At 44.1% G+C, this 24,031-nt stretch overlaps 1 protein-coding gene across 4 annotated transcripts in view; it reads left to right on the forward strand.

The window, feature by feature from the left end:
• The first annotated feature begins 246 nt into the window (after positions 1–246).
• The window catches only part of ARHGAP17 (Rho GTPase activating protein 17), a 90,150-nt gene continuing 66,365 nt past the window's right edge, over positions 247–24,031 (forward strand). For all 4 annotated transcript variants that reach the window (XM_082669662.1, XM_082669665.1, XM_082669664.1 and 1 more), the window contains exon 1: positions 247–389. In XM_082669662.1, coding sequence (XP_082525788.1) covers positions 337–389 — 53 coding nt within the window. In that variant the 5' untranslated portion in view covers positions 247–336. The remainder of the gene's footprint in view (positions 390–24,031) is intronic.

Consider the following 24,031-nt stretch of genomic DNA (forward strand, 5'->3'; position numbering starts at 1 on the left):
AGCACGCCGAGGTCCGAGTGGACCGCAGGGCCCTGGGCGGCCGCGCGTCGCGAGGCCCGGGGACCGCCTGCGGGCTGGGAATCGGGCGGCCCCCGGGCCGGGGGCGGAGGCCTGGCTGCGCGCCGCACTGGGCCTGGCGCTCCTCGCCGGACCAGACCCCGCGGGCCCGGCGGGCGGCGCCGCTGGAAGTGACGCGACGAGGGCGGGGCCGCGGGCCTGGGGAGCCGCCGCCGCTGCCGCCGCCGCCTCCGCCTCGGCCGCGAAGCGATGTAGGAGCCGCCAGGCCGTCCCCCGTCCCGCCCGGCCTGAGCCCCGCGGGCCGCCGCCGCCGTCGCCATGAAGAAGCAGTTCAACCGCATGAAGCAGCTGGCCAACCAGACCGTGGGCAGGCGAGTGCGCCGCGCCGGGCCGCCCGGGGGTTGCGCGGGCCGGGGGCCGGGGGTCACGGACGGGGGCCGGCCGGCTCCTCCGCGGGCCCGGCCGCTCCGGGCCCGGCCGCCGCCCCGTCCGAGGCCGGCGGGGCTCGGGGCCGGGGGCGGCGCCATGCCGCGGCCTGGCGCCCGGCTCTGGGCCGCCGCCTGGCCCCCGGAGACCGGCGGGGCGGGCCGCGCCTCCCTGCTCCCACCCCTCAGGGTCCCCACTGGCCCGCGAAGCATCGCCCTCCGGGGACTGGACCTGTCCCCTGTCTTTCCCACCAGGAGATCGAGCCGGCCCGGGCCGCCGCCTGCGGCTGAAACTCCGATCAGTGGTGTGTCCGAGGCTGCGGGGCTTGGGGCGGCATTCTCAGCCTTTCCGGGTCGCCCCGCTGCCGCAAAGCCTAGCTTACAAGTGTATGGTGGCAGTAAAGAAGTAAAGGGTCATTAAAGCCCAGCGGATCTGCCTAGTGAGTTTCAGAACGCTCTTTGAGAGAATTTAGAGGTGGTGCCGTCTCCAGACCAGGGGCGAATATGAACGGGATGGCTTGACATTTAAAAAGTTGGAATTGGGAGAAAAGGATTCTGGAAACGCCTAGTGCCAATTTAAAAGGAAATTACTTTTTTTTTTTTTTTTAAAGTCTTTCTCACTTTGGATTTGGAAGCACATCCTGCACGATATTTCTTTGGGATTCCTCGACTGCTTGACAAGCATTGATTCTGTAATGACAGAATAGACTAGAGTTTGTAGATGACCGGGCTGTTGGAACAGGACTGGTTTGTGGTTTTGAGAGCTTCTGGAGGTGATTGTCATGTGCTGTTTTATCTGGGGCGAATATTTCAAGGTCTTCCAGGGCAAGTTAGCTATATGGTACGGATTTTGCTGTTTATTCTGGGAAGAGATATGAAAGTGGGAATTTTTCACAGCTTTTGCTTCTTCTTTCGGCAGTTGAGTCAAAGGGGGAGTTTGGTTTGGCCGGAGCACGTGGGACACTTCTTTTTTTGTGTGTGTATGAAAATACTTTTACTTCCTCTTGCGTTTTCTAAATTTGCTCTTTACTGTTTCGTTTCCCTCAACTTTCTGCTTAGTTTTGTTGTTTAATTTTTTTTGGTACCCCACCCTGTTAGCTTGGTGTGCATTTATCCTATTTCCAGAGTTAATTCCTGTCTAGGCTAAAGCCTAGGTGTGCCTGCTTTTCTGTTATTTGTGGGAGAATGATAGAAATAATGCTGAGAGAGAGGAAGGTAGACAGAGTATTAGTGACGGCTAATGTTTCAACCAAGAATCTGTAAATGAATTACAAGATAATTTCTGTGAATTTTCTGCCCCTCCTAGCGTTCTCAGTAACGTGAATTGTGGAATCAGTACTTAGTGAGTGTCAAAATGTATTTGTCAGATAGTCATTTTGGCCTGTTTGTACATTGTATCAGGCAAGTGATTTTTTTTTTTTTTAAACAAATTTCTGAGGCTTTAAATCTACAGAGCCGTTCAGGGAAGCTGTTCAGGGTGTCTCTGGCCCCTGCTTCCTCTGTAGCAGCTACTCTCTTTACACTTTTAAATTCCAGCCATACTTGCCTACTTTCAGTTTCCAGAGGAGGCTGTGCTTTCTTATGTTTTAGCCTCTACCTGGAACTCTGGGAAGCCTCTTTCATCACACCTGCCCTAGGCCACCTCCTGCTCAACCTTCAGGTCTCCTCATAAAGATCTCTGCCTCTAAAAGGCCTTCCCTGATGCTCCAGCATAAATTGGATGTCCCTCCTTGGTGCTTTCATAATTCCACGTAGCACCTGTTTTTGCATAATGTAATTGCCTCTTTACTTGCCAGCGTTCTCCATTAGACTAAACACTTTAAGAGTTTTTGCCCATTCTTCTTTGATTCCCAGGGACTGCTGTGGTTCCTATAACATGGTACATACTCAGTAAATATTGTTAAACGAATGTAAATCCAGTTCTCACTAGATTGCCCTGGTGGTGTGGGCCCAAGTATGGGAAAATGAGAATTGGATGGAGTAAGTGGTGTGACTCATCCTAGGACTATAATTCTGGCCCTGACCTTTGACTCTGTTTGAAAATCTTTATTGCTTGATGCAGTGGAAGCTGCAGCTATTACAGAGCTATTAAGGGTATGACAATTATGCACCGAAAGTCAAACTGTTTTTACTGGGGAACCTGTTGCTTTACTGCTATTGATTTCCTAGATATATCTGTATTTTTTTTTCCACTTAAGTAATTGTAAAGGACTAGGGAGAGAAAATGGAGGTAGGAGAGAGCCTAGAATTGTTATTGGGCAGAAGCAGAGGGTTGGTGGGCACCAGAATCAGGCTTCTGGTCATATTTGGGTCAAAACAAAGGCTAGAAAGCACACACGCACTAATGAATGAAGTTATCTGTGTGAATGGCTTGCCCATAGTGTGTACTATCAGTTTGTAGAGTTCTAGGTGGTGTCTTGTGATGAAGTATTCTCTTCGCAAAATGAGGAACTTGTGAGTAACCCCACAGTGAGGTTCCATGGGATGGACATGTGGGAGAATTAGTAATGGCTGGAAGGAGTGAGTTCTCATGATGCAATTTGCTTACAAGGGGTAGATGAGTCTGTTTCAGAAGATGGTTTGTGTCCCATAGGGTCAAGGCTTAAGAGGTGTTCTCCTGATATGGATGTCCCAAATGAGAGAATGAGGATGGTTCCTTTCGTCCCCCTGACTTTTGTTGATTCATCCATTCAACAGACACTTGTTGGCCCGAACTGTGTGCCAGTGTGTGAGGTATTAAAGAGTCAAAAGTGAATACGACACAGTTTCTGCCCTGAAGGAGCTCAGTAGATTTGTGGAAGAGATAGGCAAGCAAAGAAATAATTATCTACCCTGAGCTCAGTGCTTATAGAAGGATGGCTAGTGCCAGTTCTTATTGGATGGAGAGAGGTAACCAAAAAACAGGAGAAAGTTTGAACGAAGCCTTTGTTTCCATCTTCGAGCACTTCTTTCAAATTTCTCTCATATTGATGAGGTCTCTTTTGATTGTAAGAAAACCCAAATCAAACTGCTATAAGCGAACATGGGAATTTCTAGGCTTACATGTGCCCAAAGGATCCAAAAGGAGTATGGCTGCAGGTTGGTCTGGATCCAGGGCTTCCACTCTTTAGACAAGCTGTGTCCACAAGGAGAACCCCCAGCCCCACCCCCTTCTTCCAGTCTCGTCCCAGAGGGACAGAATATTTTTCTTCCAGTCACTGTTGCCAAAGACCCAAGATGGACTCTGAGTGCTTCTGACTGGGTCCCATGCTTTTCCCTGGAAATGGGTATGGAGTAAACCCTGTCTGAACAACAGGGACTGAGAGTTGGGGAAACCGGGGCGCTGGTCAGGAAACAAGAAACATCATGTCGTGTCTTTTGTAGTCCTGCTAAGAAAGATATTTTGTTGTTTGGAAATCCTTGATGCAGATAATGCAGTGGATGCAGGTGGTGATTTTGGGGAGGTGATGCCCTGCATGGAGGAAGCTGTACACAGGATGAGGAACTTGAGGACAGTTTAGTTATGAGGTCGAAGTGTCCAGGAGAAAAGGAAGCTGAAGGACTAACCAGGAGAGTTATTACCTAGGTGAGGCTCTGGGAGGGAGTGTCTCATTGGGTGTGGGTTTCTGCCTTGATTGAAGTGCTCCCTGGAGGTTCAAATGCTTTCCCAGATAGTTGGCTTTAGATAAGCCAAGTTTACAGACTCAAATGCCTAGAGGGGCCAGACTAGTAAAATAAATGAGTGACTGAGGCCAGGTAAGGGTTGGGGGCGTGCCCACCCCCCCCCCATGATCTCACCAAAGGGGCATGTGGGAATATGGCCCCAGAGTGACTCAATCTTTGTAGCTTTCCAGAAAAGCCTGAAATCTGGATTTTAATGAAGGTTAGATGGCATTTACCGCAAAGGAGACAATCACCGTGATACTGTGCGGGGCTAAACAAAATATATCGGTGACCAGATTTGGTGTGTGGGCCACCAGGTGGCAGTTGCTTGTCTAGAAGGACCTGGAGGTTCAGAATCCCTATGATTATTTTTCTTTTTTTCCCTGTACCTTACCCTGATATTACTGCATTCTCAGTTCTTTGGATTTGTTGAAGAGCTCATTCTTTCCTTTACCTTTAAAAGATTTGATAGTACTAATCATCAACTTTTCTCTAGTTGGTTTAGTTTGCCAAATGCTGTACCAGACCACCTGGCTTGGTTCTCACCTACTGGCAATGATCATTTCTATTCTAGAAAGGGGGAAAATGACTTGCCATGATCGCACAGCTACTAAGTGGCCGAGGCACGACTTGGGTCCAGGGCTTCTGACTCTGGATCCCATGTGCTTCCGACTACAGAATTTGGGCTGCCTTTTCACCAGGGAAGGATTAATGTTTATTAAAAGCTTTTGGTGCTTGTTAAGCCGCTGGGCTCAGTACTTTGCATAAATTATCTCACCGCATTCTTGCAGCAGCTCTAAGAGGCAATGTTATTTGTTCCTGATTTAATGATGAGGCAGCCAGAACTCGGAGAGGTCATCAGGCTAGTAAATGACAGAGCTGTGCATTCAAACCCAGGTTTCTGATTCCAAAGCAGCTATAAATCTCCACGTGGGCAACTCTTATGTGAAAAACCTGTTGTTTGAGTCGTGAGTGATGCCTTCGTAAAATCCTGAAGGCTGAGAGTTGGATGTTGCTCTAGTCCAGTGGCTCTTACCAAGGTATGGTTTTGCCCCCCCAGGGGACATTTGGCAATGTCCAGAGACATTTTTTGATTGTTGTGACTTGACTGGGGGAGGGGTAGATAGAGGCCAGGGAGGCTTCTGAATATGCTGCAATGCACCTGACAGCCTCACAGTCCAGGCTTATCTGGTCCCAAATGCCAAGGCTGCTGAGGTTGAGAAACCCTGTTCTAGTCCTTCCAGGGTCTGGACGTCTGAATTATCAAAACCAAAGCTCCACACTGCTTGCTTGCAGGCCAGAGATGTGTTCTCTTTGGCCTATTCAGTATTTATTTATTTTTTTACAATCATTGGCTCATATTTAAAAATGAGAAGTTTTCACATGAAAACCTGGATTTCCAGCTGCTTCTAAAATCTCGGAAGACCTGGCAGTGCCTAGCATCCCTCCCGAGCACTGGCATCAGGAGCTCAGCAGCAGCTGTCCCATCTGGGTGGGGCATGAGCCGTCCAGTCCCTACCTGGCTTGTTTTATTCTGTTACGTTCTTTGCCGACCCTCCCTGAAGGGCACAGGTATCTAATGACCTTCTACTCCAGGCAGGCAGCGCTAATTCTCAAGGTGAGTCAAATACCCCTTACCCCCGCACACCCCAGAGCAGTCCTCTGGTGCCACATTGAATCCATCTTGTCTCTCTTCCATGAGACAGCCCTTCCTGTGTTTGACAGTACAGACCATACCTTACTTTTGCCAGCATCACATTCTACATCCCTTGCCTACTCTGCTGCCTCATTTTACTCACACTGATTTCCTCTGAACAGTAATTCTGAGAAAGGGGAGGTAGCTGTGCTCTGCTTCAGTCTGAGTGGATTCCATCCAGTCTCTGCATAGAGTGGGGGTGGAAAGGAGCCCGGTGTCTTTGCAGCTTCTTCTGAATCTGATCTTCTGTGGCCTTGTTATGTACTTTACATATTGTGAAATCCTAGAATAGCAAACAGGTTATTTATAGGTGAGTGAAAACCCATTGTTCACTGAAAAAAAAAAACAACCCTAAAAGGATGTGGCCATAAGCATCATTTTCACATATCATATGGAGTATGTGAACGCAGCATGTTACTCTAATATGGAATTACCTTGGTGCCAGTGATTGCCAGTGTGTGCATGGCAGGACCCCCTCCCCCACCCCGGGAATCAGCACTGGGGTATAGGGTCCTAGAGTCAGCATGTGCTCTACGCGTTCTTATCAGACTGGGATGGTTTTGCTTATATCATTCTATTTCTGTTTCTCAAATGTAGGTAGATGCCATTATAATTAATCCAGTATAAATCCATTTAAAAATATTATAACACTTCTATCTGCTTTGTGTATTGTTTTCTTAAACGCAGATAGTAAAAGTATAACAGGCCCATGGTCCTTTATCTATAACCCCTGGGATCAGATGAGTTTCAGAACTCAGAATTTTTCAGATTTTAAAGAAAAGTAGGTACTTTCCTGGTGGCACAGTGGTTAAGAATCCACCTGCCAATGCGGGGGACACGGGTTCGAGCCCTGGTCTGGGAAGCTCCCACATGCTACAGAGCAACTAAGCCCGTGCGCCACGACTACTAAGCCTGCGCTCTAGAGCCCACGAGCCACAACTGCTGAAGCCCGCGAGCCACAACTACTGAAGCCCACGAGCCACAACTACTGAAGCCCGTGCACCTAGAGCCCGTGCTCCGCAGCAAGAGAAGCCACCACAATGAGAAGCCCATGCACCACAACGAAGAGTAGCCCTTGCTCACCGCAACTAGAGAAAGCCCGCGCCCAGCAGTGAAGACCCAATGCAGCCATAAATAAATAAAATAAAATAAATAATTAAAAAGAAAAGAAAAGTAATAATGCACATATGCTGTTATGTAATATCTCCAGTAGGGTCTGGGGCAGCAGCCTGTAATCATCATACATGTTATTATTTCCATAGCAAAATATATGAATGTATTTCACACTAAATGGAATCCTTAAAGATTAAAAATAGCTTCATGTTAGCTTAGGTCAAGTTATGTTGCCAAATGAGCTACAAAAAAACTTTTTTTTTTTTTATTTCAAAGTGATAGATAAGGGATTATGGACCTGTAATGTTCCTGGTGAGAGAGTCTGAACTTTTGCTTTACATAATGTCTCCCATATTGCAAAAAGTTGGAAACCACAATCATACTTTGTAAGCAGGGGTCGCAAATTCAAGTGCCAGGGCAATTAAAAGTAATAAGTGGGCTTCCCTGGTGGCGCAGTGGTTGAGAGTCCGCCTGCCGATGCAGGGGACACAGGTTCGTGCCCCGGTCCGGGAAGATCCCACATGCCGCGGAGCGGCTGGTCCCGTGAGCCATGGCCGCTGAGCCTGCGCATCCGGAGCCTGTGCTCTGCAACAGGAGAGGCCACAACAGTGAGAGGCCCACGTACCGCAAAAAAAAAAAAGTAGTAAGTGAAGTAGGAGATAGGTTCAAGGCAATAGGGGATGATGAGGACTGCAGTGGATTAGTGAGTACATGTTCATTTAAAGGGGAGAGTTGCTCTCAGCTCCAGCCAGTTGTTGCCATGGTGAAATGTGTGTCGTATAGTCACATCTCCTTATTGCTAATGATATTCCAGAATGCTGATTTCTTGATGTTTAATGTTGGCAACTAAAAAAAAAAAAAAAAAAAAAACTGCGTAGGCCAAAGAAAATGTATCTTCAAGCTTTATCTGGTCTTGGACTGCCTGCTTTGATATCTAGTTTAGAGACTAATTCTTATGGTATGAAAGTTGGACAGTGGTGTTTTGGTAATGAACTTCTTCACTTCTTCTTAAGTTGGAGACCAAACATTTGTTCTGTCATCATTCATCATACTTAATGCACATGTTATATATGTTTTGAGTGTAAAATTCATAATAAAAGTGAAACATTAAGAAGTTGATAGACATTTTATTTTAGAATTGCCTTACTTTCCAGCCAGTGGGAAGTTTTCTTTTTCATCTATGAATCTGAAACTTTAAAGTTATTAATCTTGGGAAAGGGGATGAAAGCCCTAAGTTAAAATAGGAGCCTCTTTTTAAGTTAAGGGAGTTAATGGAGATTAGGCCATATGCCTCTACCGTTCCAGGACTGTAGTGACCCGAAGACATTGCCCATCTGCCCTTGTATTCGGACAAGGAAGTGCCCTTCATGTCCTCTCTTCTGAGGCCATTCCGCCTGGGTGATCTCAGCCCCATAACTGCCACCACCTGGCTGATGCCTCAGTTTTATTCCTGTGGCCCTGGCATCTCTTCATCTCTAGATTGAACGTCTCCACTTAAATGTCCTGCTAACACCAAACTCATGAACTTCATCCTGAAATTGGCCTCCTTTCTCTGGATCCCCTAGTCTATGCGTTGGCAAACTTTGGCCTGCAGGCCAAATCCTGTCTACCTTCTGCTTCGTAAAAAAGGTTTATTGGAATGTAGCCATGGGCTGATGCAGCAGAACTAAGTAGTTTTAACAGTGCCTTCTAACAAGATAGCGCTATCGTTTCACTTGCAGCACAGCAAGTAATGTTGCATGGCAACGCATGTCACTGTGCGCGACATGATGAATGCCATGTCTCACCGTCACCCTAGTAGCACTAGACATTGTCTTTTTAAAATTTGCTACTTACTTTAATTTTTTCCACTAAGGTTGAAATGACCATTGTCCCTATATTCATATTTCCTTATATGTTCAAGTTTTCTGTATGTCATTTGTTTATTTAATTGCCATGGAATTAATGTTCAGTTGTCAATTTCACCATTCAGTTACCAGTTCAGCTCAACTGGTAACTATTGAGAACCTGTCTATTGAGAACCTGTCAAATGCTAGCGTCTGGGGTTAAAAACATAACTGGTTCCTAGGAACTTGAGTGGAAAGATGGACATACAAGCAGATAATTTGAATATAGCCAAATGTACCTATTCTAACATTTCAGGTGTTAATAATGAAATGCTAATGCCATATCTTGATTTATTCATATATTTTAATATAAACAAGCTGATATTCTTATTCTCAGATACATTACTTAATGAAAGCAGTTATGGAATCTTGAGAGAGCATGTCTATGACTAGGTGCAGATTTGATATGAGTTTCAGAAGATAAAGCAGATTCTGTTGAAAATCTAACCCTGTGATTTATTTAAGAAACTGCTTTTGAGTAGGTAGAGCCTATTTGTAGCAAATGATGTGAAAACAATATTCAGTTCACCTCAGCCCTCCAGGTTGTAAGACTTGTTTCCTGTGTCCTAATATTTCACATTAATTACCGCTTATTGATTATTTGCATAGGCCACTTCCTTTTAATTAGTCCTAAGATGTTTCTCTTCCTCTCCTTTCCCTCGGTTCTTTTTTAGGTGTCTTATCAGAGATACCTTTTGATCTAGCAGTCAATTTGATCTCCCCTTTAATGTTTCATTAGCATTTCTTCTATGGTTTCTCGGTGTTCTTCCACATGGGTTAGCCAAGTTTATGTTTCCTAAAGAGTTTAAATGATAAATTGTAGACTAAGTAAACAGGTGCTCAAATGAATACAAATATTTAAATATATAAATGTTCAGAACTGACAGAAATTCTTGTATGCAACTACCAGCTACCTGTCACCTAGCAGCGTGAACATTTACACATCTACCAGCTTGGATTTCATGTGGTAATTGGATACTTTCAGATGCATGGGCTGGAGTGGCCACTTAAACCCATGCCCAGCTGTACCTTGGGGAGATACACCAGAGTATTTCTACTTCACTAGCTACAGTGAGTGCTAGGATAGATGGAGCATGGACTCAGGCATGGGGGCTCTGAGATATGCTTTCGGCTCAGTGAAGGCACCTCTGACATGTGACACTTTAGCAATCTCGATAACAGGCAGGCAGGAATGACAGGTGATTAAGAATTCCAAGAGGGAAGAAAAATTCTTAGGGGAAACCTAAAACCCTGAAAATGTATCCTTTAACTTAATATTTTTTTGTCTATAAATTGGAAAAAGACAACTATATCTGACTCTTAACAGTGGAAAAACTCTATCCAGCTCTTATTTTCGAATTAGATATTGAAAGGTTATTAGGTAGTGAAAAGTTGTGTGTGGATCCACATGTTCTCAAGTCCGGAATGACTGTGGTATTTAAATTCACAAACCCCTGGATGCATTTCCATCCAGTTGGAGGAGCAAGTTGGTTCCTCAAAGCTTTAAGAAGTCTTAAAACCAGTATATTCAATTTTCTTTGCCTCGTGTAGGAAAGATGGCCATCTTCCCCCTAATAGACAATTTTGCTGTACATTGAAAGTCTATTGAGTCATCATATTTAACAGTGTAACTTTTAGTTTCTTTAATTTTCATTATACTTGTTCATCCCCTCTTATAACCTTTTCAATAATCTCACTGCTTTTGCGTTTTTGGACATGCTAGGATTAATAATAATCCCCAAACAATCCCAAGGTGGCAGGACTAAAATACATGATCACCCATGACCATGAACACCAACTTTTTGGAGTCGGGCAGTATTGATTGGCTTTTGTTCTCCTCTGTGGAAGACCAACATTAGAAAGGCTTCTGTTCCAGTTTTGGGGGGATCATGGTTTGAGGACTACTGCAGTGGAACTGGGGAGCCCTTACATGCAGAATGTTGAAAAAATTAAGTGGGTGCTTTAGGAAGACAAGTCTGGCAGCAGGTGGAGTTAGGATTGCAGAAGAAGAAAAAGAGGAGAAGGTGAAAGGAGACTAGCTAGGAAACTATGGCCACAGGCTGAGAGAGGTGATGGCAGCCAGAACTAAGACAAGGGCATTGGAGGTTGACTTGAAAACATACTTAACACCATGATGTTTGTGGTGAAGAGAAAAGGTGTATGATTAGGTGTTATTTACAGAAATAGGTAACACCATGATTCTTCACTTTTCCATTGTTTTATAATGCTTCTCTTTTTTTAAGCATATAATTCATATATCTACTTTTTTAGCTGGCCTTTCTATTCCATTGATTTATGGCTTTAGTGTGTGTGTATGTATGTGCACACCAGTACCACACTGTTTTACTAACTGTTGATCTGTAATGTGTTTTAAATCTGGTAGAGCTGGTTCCCTTCAGCTCTTCTTTTTCAGTTATTCTTTCCTGTTTCTGTCAAAAAATGAATTTTGGTGTCACTTATTTTCTAGTTCCTAGAAAAATTCATTTAGGATTTCGATTAATTTGGAGCTTACTTATCCAGGTAATATTTTTTGGGTGCCTGCTATGGGCTAGGTCCTGAGGATACAGAAATAACTAAAACCAAGGAACTATGGTCTAGTAAACCTGTGAACTAGACCCTGGGGAGAATTGGTATCTTTACAGTATAAGTGTGGCACATCTCTTGATAGACACAAAGCTTTTATGTGTTTCCTAAATATTTTGCGGCTGTTGTTGAGAATAGTACCTAATTAGTGTAATTGGTAAACATGGGTGATATTGATGTTTGTATATAATTGTTTACTTTACAACTTCTTTAGCTACAATTGATAATTTTATTACTTCTTTGACTTTTCTGTGTATACAATATTATCTGTGTTATGTTTCTATTCTTTTGCTATTATTCAATGATTTCTTTTTCTTCCCTGATTTAATTGGTTAGACTCTCCAAAATAATGTTTAGCCTTATAATTGTTTATAGCAATATTGTGTAAAGGGCATGTGATTGCACCCCTATTGGGCATTCCAGAAACATGATAAGGAATGCTTAAATCCTGCTAAAATGCAAATGTCTTCATCTGAATGGTACCCAGTGGAAACCAGCCAGCATTTGCCCTCTCTTTTTTGAGCCGCATACCTTTTAGTATGTCTGATGAGCCTTTATTCTGTCTTAGTCATAAGATTGGCAGGTGACCTTAAGGGCAGAATGCTGACTTGTAGTGGCCCAACTGTATGGAGGAAACAATTGCCATACACTTGGGCTGAGGAAGGACTTGGAAGAAAAAGTTGAGAAATGGTGAGAGGAGTTTCAGTGGAGCATATGTGACTTGTCAAGTGGCCAGCAGGTCACAGGGCGATGGACTTAATTGTAGTCTCTGAATATTAGAGCAGTCTTTAGGAATAGAAACCTTGCTACCCGTAGATTTTGATGGAGCTTCTAACAGTCCTCTCCCCAGAAAAAAATCTCCGCAAACACGTACTTGCATATAACTTCATGGACTTCACAGACATCCTCAAGCCCATGGATTAAAGAAAACCTATCTATATGGTCTGCGGCTCAAGAAGCCTACTGGTTATTGGAGAGATGCTGGGCTGCAGTTCCTGGGCTGTGAACTGGTCTTAATGTACAGATGGGTCCCTCACGTGTCTGTCTGTGTGTGTTGTTCTGCTAGTCTCCAAAATATACACTCAAGGTCTCTCTGAGAGCCTTCCCCACAAAAAAACAGAAATCTGGTTCTCTTAATGATGAGATGTGGTGAGCACATCAAATTACTTTCCCTTAGTATAAATCAGCTTGTTGGGCAGTTTGTTAATTCAGTTATGTTTTCAAAACTTTTAGATGAGGGCTTAAGGAAACTAACATTGCTTTAGGGCAGTTGGGATATAGTAAGAGGTATGCTGGACTCCAGTCTGAGGGAGATCCTGTCTATGCTGTTCACTAGCTCTCTTTCTCTGACCTTTGCCGAATCAGCTTCCCTGCTGTGTTGTCCGCCCAAGAGCAAGCCCTGGTATGTTTAGGAAGTTGGCAGGTGATAAGGACAGTAAGGAAACAGTATGAGACAATAGGTTAGTATTAGGAAAAATAGTCAGGTGAGATTTCACCTCACCACTATATGCCAAGATAAATTACAAACAGGTTAAGAGTTTCATGTAAAAAAGCCATAAAATAAATACAAGGAAATATGGAAATTACTTCATGCCCTGGCTTACAAATGCAGAGAATGAACAATAAAAGATAACCTATAGATTTCACCACATAATAACTAAAATTCTGTCTGTCATAGATCATCATTAAAATTATGACAAATGATTAACTGGAAAAAATTGAGAGCAACCACAACAGAGGGTTAATATCCTTAATGTATAAAGCTTTCTTATCGATCACTTTAAAGAACTCTTCTGTCATAAGCAAATCCCATGAACAGAAAGTCACAGGTGAAATACAGATGACCAGTAAATATGTGACTCTTTTTAAAATTACAAGGAATCAAAGAAGCACAAAGCTTCGAGACTCCATTTTTTATTTACCAAATTGGCAAAGTTGAAACTAATGCTGTGTTCCTGCCTTGGTAGAGGTGAGGAAGCCTGTGTCATGCATTGCTGGTGGAAATGCAAAGTGGCTTTGTTTTCCAGAAAGAAATTTGCCGTCGCGTTTTAAGACCAACTTCAGTGTCGGGGAGGAGGGATAAACTGGGAGTCAGGGATTGACGTATACACAGTACTATATTTAAGATAGATAAGCAACAAGGACCTACTGTATAGCACAGGGAACTCTGCTCAATATTCTGTAATAACCAAATGGGGAAAGAATTTGAAAAAGAATAGATATACATATATGTATAACTGAATCACTGCTGTACACCTGAAACTGACACAACATTGTAAGTCAGCTGTAGTCCAATATAAAATAAAGATTAAAAAAAAAAAGGAACCACTTCAAAAGTCTTAGCCCTAATTCTCTGTCCACCACCTGACTGCAGTCTTGCTCTCAGATTTCTCTCCCATCCAGTTCCTCCTGCCCTGGATGAAGTCCCCTTCGTCCTCCGACCTAAGTCCATAAAGCCTCTCTCTATGACATCACTTTCGGAACTCTGTCCAGCTGGCCTTTTCTTTTCACCTATTCTGCAGAATATGAGCCTGACTCCTTTATCTTCTTGGCATCTTCACTCTGATACCTGGGATGCAGGGTGTGACCTAGAAAGATCATCCAATTATGCAAGTTAGGGCTGCCAAAAGTTTATGGCCTCCAAGCTCAGCTGGGCTTTTAATACTGCATTCCAGTCCTTGGCTGAGTTTCCCATCCCATTTTCCAAAGTGCCTTCGCCAGACTTTTACTTTTCTCAAACCCACTCCACCCTGCTCCAGACACACCCACTCTCCTCAGATGACATGCCTCCTAATTTCCAGAGAAAACTGGATGCTGCCCCCAGTTCTCGGTCCCTGATGCTCAAGCACATCGTCTTCATGCTCATCCTTGCTGCCCCTCTGTCTCCTTCAAGGGGGCTTTTCCTCATACTGGTCTTCCTCTGTCTGCTCTGCATTTTCAGCCTCACCCTCTCCACTGGCTCTTTCTTCTCAGCTGCTAACTGTGCTCAGGTTTTTCTGAGAAAGCTTTGCCTCTGCCTCTCCCACCTCCGCCCTGCATCTTGGCTTCCAGTAACCGTTCTCCTCATACTTTCCTGTCCTCTCTGCCACTGTTTGCATTTTTAACCAGTCACTCTACCTTGCTTCACTGCCAGCTTCTTCTCTGCCCTCCCAGGGGACTCCTCTTCTGTTCCCTGCTTTGGCTCCTCTTCCATTGTGTGCACAAGTCTTCTGTCCTCGGCCTCCATCTTCCCTGCAGGATCTGCATTCCAAGTGAACTCCCCCAAATCCATGTTTGCTGCTCCTCTTTACAGGATGCTCTGAATTTCCCATCCAGGCGCCTCTTCTGTGCTTCAGAACCGTACATCAAAAGACACAAAGGACGGTTCCACCTGAGCATTCAACAGACCCGTTAAACTCAGCATTTCTGGAGCTGCCCGCCTTGACCTGACCTTCGGATCCTCCCAAATCTCTTTTCTAGGTGAAGAGCTTTATTATCCAGCGAGTCACTCAAGATAGAAACCTGACGATCGTTCCTTCTCGCTTCCTCCCCACACCATGTCACCAAGTCCTGGTCACTGTACCTCTGCAAAAGCTCCCCGTCCCCTCCTCTGCTTGCCCACTGCTTTCTCACTTGGTGGCCAGACCCCCATCTTTCCTCACTTGGATCTCATATATTTGGGTCTCTTAATGTTCTCCTCACCCTCCAGTATGTCTTCTCCCTCAGGCATGTTCCACGTGGTTGCCAGAAAGATCCTTCCAAAGAAAACTCATTGTGATAATGACAGCTTACATGTATCTGAATGCTTACCGTATGCCAGGCACTGTTTCAAGTACTAGTCATATACCGGCTCATTGAATACCCAGCACAGTTAGTACCGTATTATTCCCTTTAACAGGTGCGAAAACAGAGGCACAGAGAGATTCAATAACTTGTCTGAGGTCACAGAGCTAGTAAGTCTGTCTCCAGAGTCTATACTCTTAACTACCTATGACAAAACAACAACAGAAACCATTTGGGGGGCTTTCTAGGAATGAGCACCTTGCATATATTATCTCTTTCAATCCTTTCAAGTCTCCAAGTTAGAAACTCAGTATCTCCATTTTTACAGGTGAGGAAATAGAGGCCCAGAGATGTGAAGTAACCTCATAGTTACACAACTTTTAGATGGTGGAGAGGGCTTCTTTTTTTTAATAAATTTTATTATTTATTTATTTATTTTATTTTTAAATTTAGTTTTATTTTTGGCTGCGTTGGGTCTTTGTTGCTGCGCATGGGCTTTCTCTGGTTGCGGCGAGCGGGGGCTACTCTTCGCTGCGGTGCGCGGGCTTCTCATTGCGGTGGCTTCTCTTACTGTGGAGCACGGGCTCTAGGTGCACGGGCTTCAGTAGTTGTGGCACATGGGCTTCAGTAGTTGTGGGTCACGGGCTCTAGAGCGCAGGCTCAGTAGTTGTGGCGCATGGGCTTAGTTACTCCACGGCACGTGGGATCCTCCTGGACCAGGGCTGGAACCCGTGTCCCCTGCATTGGCAGGCGGATTCCCAACCAGTGTGCCACCAGGGAAGCCCAGGGTGGAGAGGGCTTTGAGCCCCAGCAAACTTGGTCCAGGCTGTCACCCTAAACCACCTCATCCACACACAAGGGCCGGGCGGGGGGTACCTTCTGGACTCACAATTTTATGTGCATTTTTCTGTTCTACTTTCAGAATTGTAGGTGGCAGATGAGATATGCATGTATGAGGTGGTCTCACTAATAAGAGCATTTGTGGTGATAAGAAAAGACCAGTTTCCTGTTTGAATGATATCCAGATATGATGAAATGTCACACTTGCCCAGTAATGCCGTAGAAATTCCTATGCTCGTTTAAAATTCTCCATTCCGACTGCTCCCTCTCTGCCTTTTTATCCACTGATTTTGTAATTGGGAATTTTTATAAACTCTTAGTGACACAACTGTCATAATAACATGTGACAGCACAATGGATTGAACGATCGTCTCCACTAGTAGGTTCCTAAAATTATCCGTGGGAGGGAAATTCTCTGCTGAGGAGAGGAACTTAAGACATTACGGGAGACAGTTTAGTTTAAGACGATTGGCTGAACACGTTACTTATTTCTTAAAATCCACTGAAATGTTAGAAGAGATTTTTTAAAAAATTTTTTGGAAATTAAAAAAGAAGGCACTGAAAGCCATTCAGAAAAAGTCCCAGGTGACTTATTGAGTAGTAAGTAGCTCCACAGACTAAAGCAAGTGCAGTTTTATTTGTTCATTTGTTGTCCAAGGCCGGACAATAGTATGTAAAAAAAAACCCTCAGAAAAGATATTTTATCCACTAAAAAAAAAAAAAAAGACTACTAACAGAAAGATACAGGGTTCTTGGAAGTTAAAAAATATACTGCTCTCACCAATTCATAAAAAGCCTCAAGGGACTAAAGAAATAGTCTTTAGAAAAGAAGTAAGAGCAAGTTTCTATGTTCTTTCATTGTCCAGGACACAGGACTCCCCCAAATTTACATCAACAGGAAGAGCAATAATGAAACAAAAAAGAGTTATTTACTAGGTCATTACAGAATTGGACGAGCATCCTTCCTCTTCCTTCAAACTTCCATCCCATTAATATGAATAAATTATATTGCTCTTCACCCAGAAAGACTGCCACCTTTTTGCCTTTCTGACAACCATGAAGGTTCTTTCCGTTAACCAAATGGTTCTTAACTGGGGGCAGTTTTGCCCCCCGCCACCCCGACATATGGCAGTATACCAAATGGTTACTTGGTTGTCACCACTGGGATAAGGGGGATGCAATGCCGCTGGCTTCTAAGCTGTAGGAGCCAGGGCCACTGTTAACTTTCCACAATGCCCAGGACAGCACCCCCAGCAAGAAGGAGTTATCCAGACCAAAATGTCAGTGGTGCCAAGGTTGAGAAATCATTAACTCTAAATTGCCTAGCACACTTGTAGCCAAAACTTTTACTTTATCTCCCAAGACCTCAGAGACATAAGAAGTTAAAATCTGAAAGCTGAAAACTGGCAGTCTTCTTTACGTTAAACTACCCTAATACTTTACTAGAAAGTAGATGAAATCTCTAACATTTCCCTGTGCCTAATCTGCCTGCACGGAGAAACTAGGGTGTGACATTAAGTGTGACATTTAGCCTGGGGCAAAAATCTCCATAGTTAGAGTCTCTCTGCCACTCTGTCATTATCAGTCTGTCTGGTTCTCTTTCCCAGGGAGTTTGGGTGCAGCCTCACAGTGCCTCTCTGACTGCGGCTGCAGAGAGCCATGACTAATCGGAGTTGGCATGGGAAGGAAGAGCTCAGAGCTTTCCCCACCCCAAACTGGATCAACAGAGATGTCTTGTGCCTAAGTTCTCTCCATCTCCCCTTGTCCTCCCCACTGCAATACTGTAGTGAGGTCTTCAGAAGATGAAATCTTTTTAACCTTTGTATCTCTAAAAATGTCTATTTGCCTTCATCTTTAAGGAATATTTTCATTTGATGTAAAATTGTTGGTTAACGGTTTTTTCTCTTACCACTTTAAAGATGTTATTCCATTGTCATCTGGTTCTAGTGTTTCCTATTACAAGTCAGCCATCATTCTTATTGTTGCTTTCCTGTATGTGAAGTGCTGTGCTTTTGTTTTTTAGATTTGAAAGCCTCTCACGCTTGTCCCTTCTCTCTCTCTCTCTTTTTCTTTTAACTTTTTATTGGGATATAGTTGTTTTACAATGTTGCATTAGTTTCTACTGTACAGCAAGCGAAGTGGAGTTCCCTGTGCTATACAGCAGGTTTTCATTAGTTATTTGTTTTATACATATTATTTTATATATGTCAATCCCAATCTCCCAATTCATTCCACGACCACCCTTCCCTCTTGGTGTCCATACGTTTGTTCTCTACATCTCTGTCTCTATTTCTGCCTTGCAAACTGGTTCATCTGTACCATTTTCTAGATTCCACATATATGCGTTAATATACAATATTTGTTTTTCTCTTTCTGACTTCACTCTGTATGACAGTCTCTAGGTCCATCTACTTCTCTACAAATGACCCAATTTCGTTCCTTTTTATGGCTGAGTAATATTCCATTGTATGTATGTACCATATCTTCTTTATCCATTTGTCTGTCGATGGGCATTTAGGTTGCTTCCATGACCTGGCTATTGTAAATAGTGCTGCAATGAACATTGGCGATCTTGATCTTTTTAGGTGTGTTTTTCTTTGTGTTTATCCTGCTTAGAGTTCTCTGAGCTTGGATCAGTGGTTTGATATTGTTCAGTAAATTCGGAAACTTCTCAACCATTGTTTGTTCAGTATTTCTTCTGTCCTATGTTCTTTCTTTTTTCCCTCAAGCACTCTAATTACATATGTGAAACACTGATATTGTCCCATAGATCTCAGATACTTTGTATCTTAGCTTGGGTAATTTGTTTCAATTTCCAGATCTCTGCTGAAATCCCTCATCTACTCATGCATTCTGTCCATCTTTTCCACTAGCTCCTTTAATGTATTTATCATAGTTGTTCTAAAGTCCCCGCAAGATAATTCCAACATCTTGGCTGTCTTTGGATCTGGTTCTGTTGACTGTATTCCATCTTGATAATGCATACTTTGTTTCTTTCCTGTGGTAAGTTTTGATGTGTGGAAACTGAGAGTGTGTGCCTCTTCTGTCAGGCCATTCGTATGAGGACTCAAGTCAGTCTAGTCTGTTGCTGTGTGACTCCAGGCTTTGTTGTTGCTTTTGATACACTCAGCTCACCACTGACTTCAACTTATTTGAAGGTGGGATGAAAATTTCCCCTCTGGCAGAGCTTGTCTAGCTCAATTTTCTTGCTTATCCCCAAGTTTAGTAGGACTGGTGTGCCTACATCAAGAGAGCTTTTCTCAGCTCTCCTGCCCCTCCCTGTGGTTGAGGACCACAGCCTGATACTCATGTTATGGCCCAAAGTCCTGCAGGTTTCTCTGCTTTCCCCTGCCCTTGAGCAGGCTCTGCATACCTGTGCCTTGTGTGGCTTCAGGGGGGATGTGCCCGCTCTCCCGCTGCCTCCCTCAGAGGTGGACTGCCACCACCTCCCACTCTGTATGAGGCCCAGAGTACCAGAAGGTTTCTCTGGTTCTCCTGCTTTGCCCTCGGACTTCAGCAGGCCCCTGCACCTGAGCTAAGCTGGGCTCTCCCCCAGCTCTATCACCTTGTGTCCATTCCTCTCATCCCCTCTCTCTTAACCTCACTGCCTTAATGTCCTCTTCTCTATCTAACACCTGTGCTTCGAACTCCAATTCATCTATTAGGCCTCAAAAGCCATTGCTAGTTTCAGAAAACTTTCCTGGTATCTTCAATCTGCATTAGATGCCCTCCCCTTGCTCTGTAACCATTAGTAAGTTAATTAACTTCTCTGTTCCTAGGTTTCTCATCTGTAAGATGTATATAATCATAGTATTGATCTCATCATTATCTTGAGGATTAAATGAGTTAATACTTGTAAAGCACCTGGAAACAAGACGTTAAGAACAGGATCTCTGGAATGAAATTGCCTAGATTCAGAACCTAGCTATGAAACCTTGGGCAAATCACTTCTCTGTTCATCAATTTCCTCATCTGTAACATGGAGATGATACTCCTTACTCCACAGAGTTATTGTTGTACTTTTAAGGAATTAATTCATTCTTTTTTTTTTTTTTTTTGCTGTGCTGTGCGGCATGAGGCATCTTAGTTCCCTGACCAGGGGTTGAACCCGTGCCGCCTGTAGTGGAAGCTCGAAGTCCTAACCACTGGACCACCAGGGAAGTCCCTTTAAGGAATTAATTTTTTTTTTTTTTTTTTTGTGGTATGCGGGCCTCTCTCTGTTGTGGCCTCTCCCGTTGCGGAGCACAGGCTGCGGATGTGCAGGCTCAGCGGCCATGGCTCACGGGCCCAGCCGCTCCGCGGCATGTGGGATCTTCCCGGACCAGGGCACGAACCTGTGTCCCCTGCATCAGCAGGCAGACTCTCAACCACTGCGCCACCAGGGAAGCCCAGGAATTAATTCTCAAAAGCACCTAGAACAGTGCTAAAGCACATGGTACAAGCTCAATAAATATTAACTGTGGTGACGATGACAGACAACCACCCCTCTCAGAGTACCCTGTGCTCCCCCGTCAGAGCATTCACTGCACTGGAGGTAATCGTTTATTTTCCTCGATAGTCCTCGAGCTTGTCAGGGCAGGGGCTGTATCTCTTACTCATAATGGCTCATGGAAGGAAACCCAACAAATATTTGTTCAATGACTAACCACATGGAAAGGTTAGTGGCAAAGTATGCATGACGGCAATCTGCAGTTGGACTCAGTGATGGGCCGCAAGCTCCACTCAATTAACATTTCATTTCAGTACAAGCCTTCTGAGTAAAAGCCTCATTTGAAAAAATCCATTGTTTATTTCGAGTCATCCACAGCATCCTTTCACCCATCAAGCTGTAGTGTTGGAACACTCTTGCCTTTGACCTTCAGAAAAGGGCAAGTGAAGATTGATGGTGTTCTCCACCCAGAATCTATCTGTCATCCCTCAAAAGCAGCTTCACCCCAATTTTCCAGGTGACTGATTTTTCTCTTCATTTTGTGCACCACGCTAATCATGGAACTTTCTGGGCTACATCTGTGATGCGTATTCCTTGTAGAAACCTAAAGGGTCCACACTTATCCAAATTCTCAGTATTATATGCCTTTAAAAAAAATCGATTGTTTATAGAGATGCAGTCCTCTATTTGCAAAGCACAGTTTTGAAGGTTTCAAAATATTCTCTCATTGCTGTTTTATTGTGGTCTTTTAAAAGTTGTGGGAGATTGTTGATTCAAATATAAATAAAGTGAGATACAGGAAGGTCAAGAGTGTGTTTTTAGATCATTTGGTTAGTTTGTGATACAGCTAGGACCAGCATCTAGCATGAAAATTAATTCAGAGAGACTCAACTTTGGTTAATGATCTTGAAACTGCTCTCTTCTGAGGGTCCAAAGACTTTTGTTTCATTATGTAATTTATTTAATGGGTGTTTGCCTCAGTTTCCACATCCATGAAATAGGGATAATAAAAATTGCCCCATAAGATACATGTAATATAAGCAAATGAAATAATATATGTGAAAGTGCTTTCATTTTTTTTTAAAAAAGAAGAAATAAATGCAAAGTCTTACTTAAGTTTTAATTTAATTTAGTTTTGGAAATCTGGAGATTTAAGTTGGTTATGATCCATGAATTTTAGTTTCTGTGTTTGATTTATTTCTTGACCAGAGAGAGCTCCATATTTTATAAATTTTTCTTGAACTTTAAAAAGTGTTTTTCATGTCGTTAGTTGATAGCCAGTGATTCTGCCCTACTATTTCTGTTAAAAGAGCAGCATGTCTTTGGCCAGGATAGGACAGTGAGGGCTGGGAATCTGTGTTCTTGTCCGTCTCCTGAATAACTGCAGAGGCCCTCCAGGTGTTCTCCTACCTCCATTCTGCACCCTGCTGTCAGAGTTGTCGTTCTAAAATTCAAATCTGGGTTTCGCCTTGCCACTCCATTGCTGAGAAACCATCAGCGGCTCCCCATTGCCCCCTACTTCCTTAGCAGGCAAAGCCTTTGTTTCAGCCAGGTCCCCTCACCCCGTGCTTTGTGCCCTAGTGCAGGACCGTCTCCAGACCGCTTTCCCCCATGCTCACTGGATGCTCTGTCTTATCTGAGATCTGCTTGGACGGCTTCCCCGTGAAGCCTCTCCCTGCCACGCAATCCATTACTCTTCTCTCTGTGCTCCCACAAGTCTGAACAAACGTGTTTACGTTTCTGTCTTTCCCATCAGCTCTCCAAGGGTGAAGACTGTGGTTCATTTCTCTCCTTTTTTTTCCTCCCCAGTCCTTGACGTTTAGAGAGTGCTCCATGAACATGGGCTGAATGAATGAAGACCTAAAGTATCTTGCAGCAAGTCCGTTCTCAGGTGGTTTCTCCCTGGAGAGTTCTTTGGCCCCTCTGTGAACATGCACCTGAGAGCCACCAGTGCTGGCATTTTTACAGCCTCATTACCGTCTGTTGTGAGGCTCAGCAGCTTAAGACGTTGATCCTTTGGTGAAGGATTTTGCTAACTCACCACATATTTGGTCTCTAAGTTTCTGTGTACTGTGTGCCTGTGCTTCTCTTTGGTGGCTTCCAGCCCACACAGCATTATCACAACCAACCCTTTGTTTTAATTGACAAGCCTGCCCTGCTCCTGCTGTATAAGTGTGACATAGCTTTTTGTCTTTGTGTGGTCTGGGCTCAGCCGTGACTTCTTCCAGGAGAAGCTACAATAGCTTGATGACTGCAGAAGGGTTTTTCTTAGATAAGACTTACTGCTCTGGATTTATCTGCAGGTGGTTGTTATTTGCTGTAATTCTCAGAAGGGCTAACACTCCATGAACCCTCGCTAGGCACCGGGGAGCAGGTTTATGAGAGAGATAAGTGAAATGGGATAAATGGCGTTACTGTATAACCAGTGAAGTGGTGGTATTATTGTTATATTATTCCCGTTTTACAGTGGGGGGAGTGGAGCCTCCCATTTGCAGCTTGCCAGGCGACAGCGCTGGGATTCAAAGTCAGGTCTGTCTGAGTCCAGAGCCCTGACTCTCAGCTCCTACCATGCATGTTCCGTCTCCTTATCCTTTGCCTAAAACGAAACTTAGAATCTACTATCCATCAGTTTCTTATCCCTCAGCTTACTCTGCCCGAGAAGGCAAGAGAGTAAAGTCACTTGTGAGTCATGCCTATCAGGCCACATCCTGGGCGGTCTTGACCTAGAAGGAGGGCCTCTCTGGCCTGTTATCCAGTGACACTGCAAGCTCTCTCTACTGCCTACCATTTACTGCTGGACCCTCTCTCTACCGTGTCCTGGTACTTACCCTGCCACCTACAGCTACTGGTACTCTGACCCTCTAATGCAGGGGTTCTCAGCCCTGGCTGCACTTTGGAGTGGCCTGGGGAGCTTTAAAAAAAAAAAAAAAAGCCAGGTCCCACCCCCAAAAGTTCTGATTCAGCCATTCTCGGTTGGGGTCCAGCCGTTATTCTTTTTTTTTAACAACTTCACTGAGTTGTTAACAACTTTATATGTCATAAAATTCACCCATTTTAAGTGTACAGTTTAATGATTTTTTTAGCCAATTTACAGAGTCGGGTAACCATCACCACCGTCTGATTTTAGAACAGTGGCATCACCCCATGAGATCCCTCTCGTACCCCTTTATGGCTAATCCCTGTTCTCACCCTTACTCTTGGCTGGCTACTAGTCTTCTTTCTGCCTCCACAGATGTGCTTTTTCTGGTCATTTCGTATAGACGGAATCACCTGCATTATTTTGAAAGCCCCCAGGATTGTAATGTGTAGCCATGGTTGAGAACCACTGTTATCTCCTAGTTTTTTACTACTGTTCCCTGGGTTCAGCTGACGGCTACCCACGAGGGCTGTCATTTAGTTTAGCTGTAAGTGAAGTGAGTCCCTCTAAGCGGGACTGAGAACGTAATGATCATTTATAACCTGCTTTCTATGGGAACATGCTTTTCAAAGTTCAAATGTGCTGATGTAGGAAGAAGCCTTTGGAAGGAAGCCTGCACAACCTGTCTTCAGATGTGGAGTGCCTCCCCGCCAGCAGCCCCGGCCCTGAGTCAGAGCCGAGCCCTTGACTTTGTGTGGCTTTGCCTTTGGCACTCTCAAT

Source organism: Grampus griseus, assembly GCF_964374135.1.
Source record: "Grampus griseus genome assembly, chromosome: 14".
Classification (NCBI taxonomy): domain Eukaryota; kingdom Metazoa; phylum Chordata; class Mammalia; order Artiodactyla; family Delphinidae; genus Grampus; species Grampus griseus.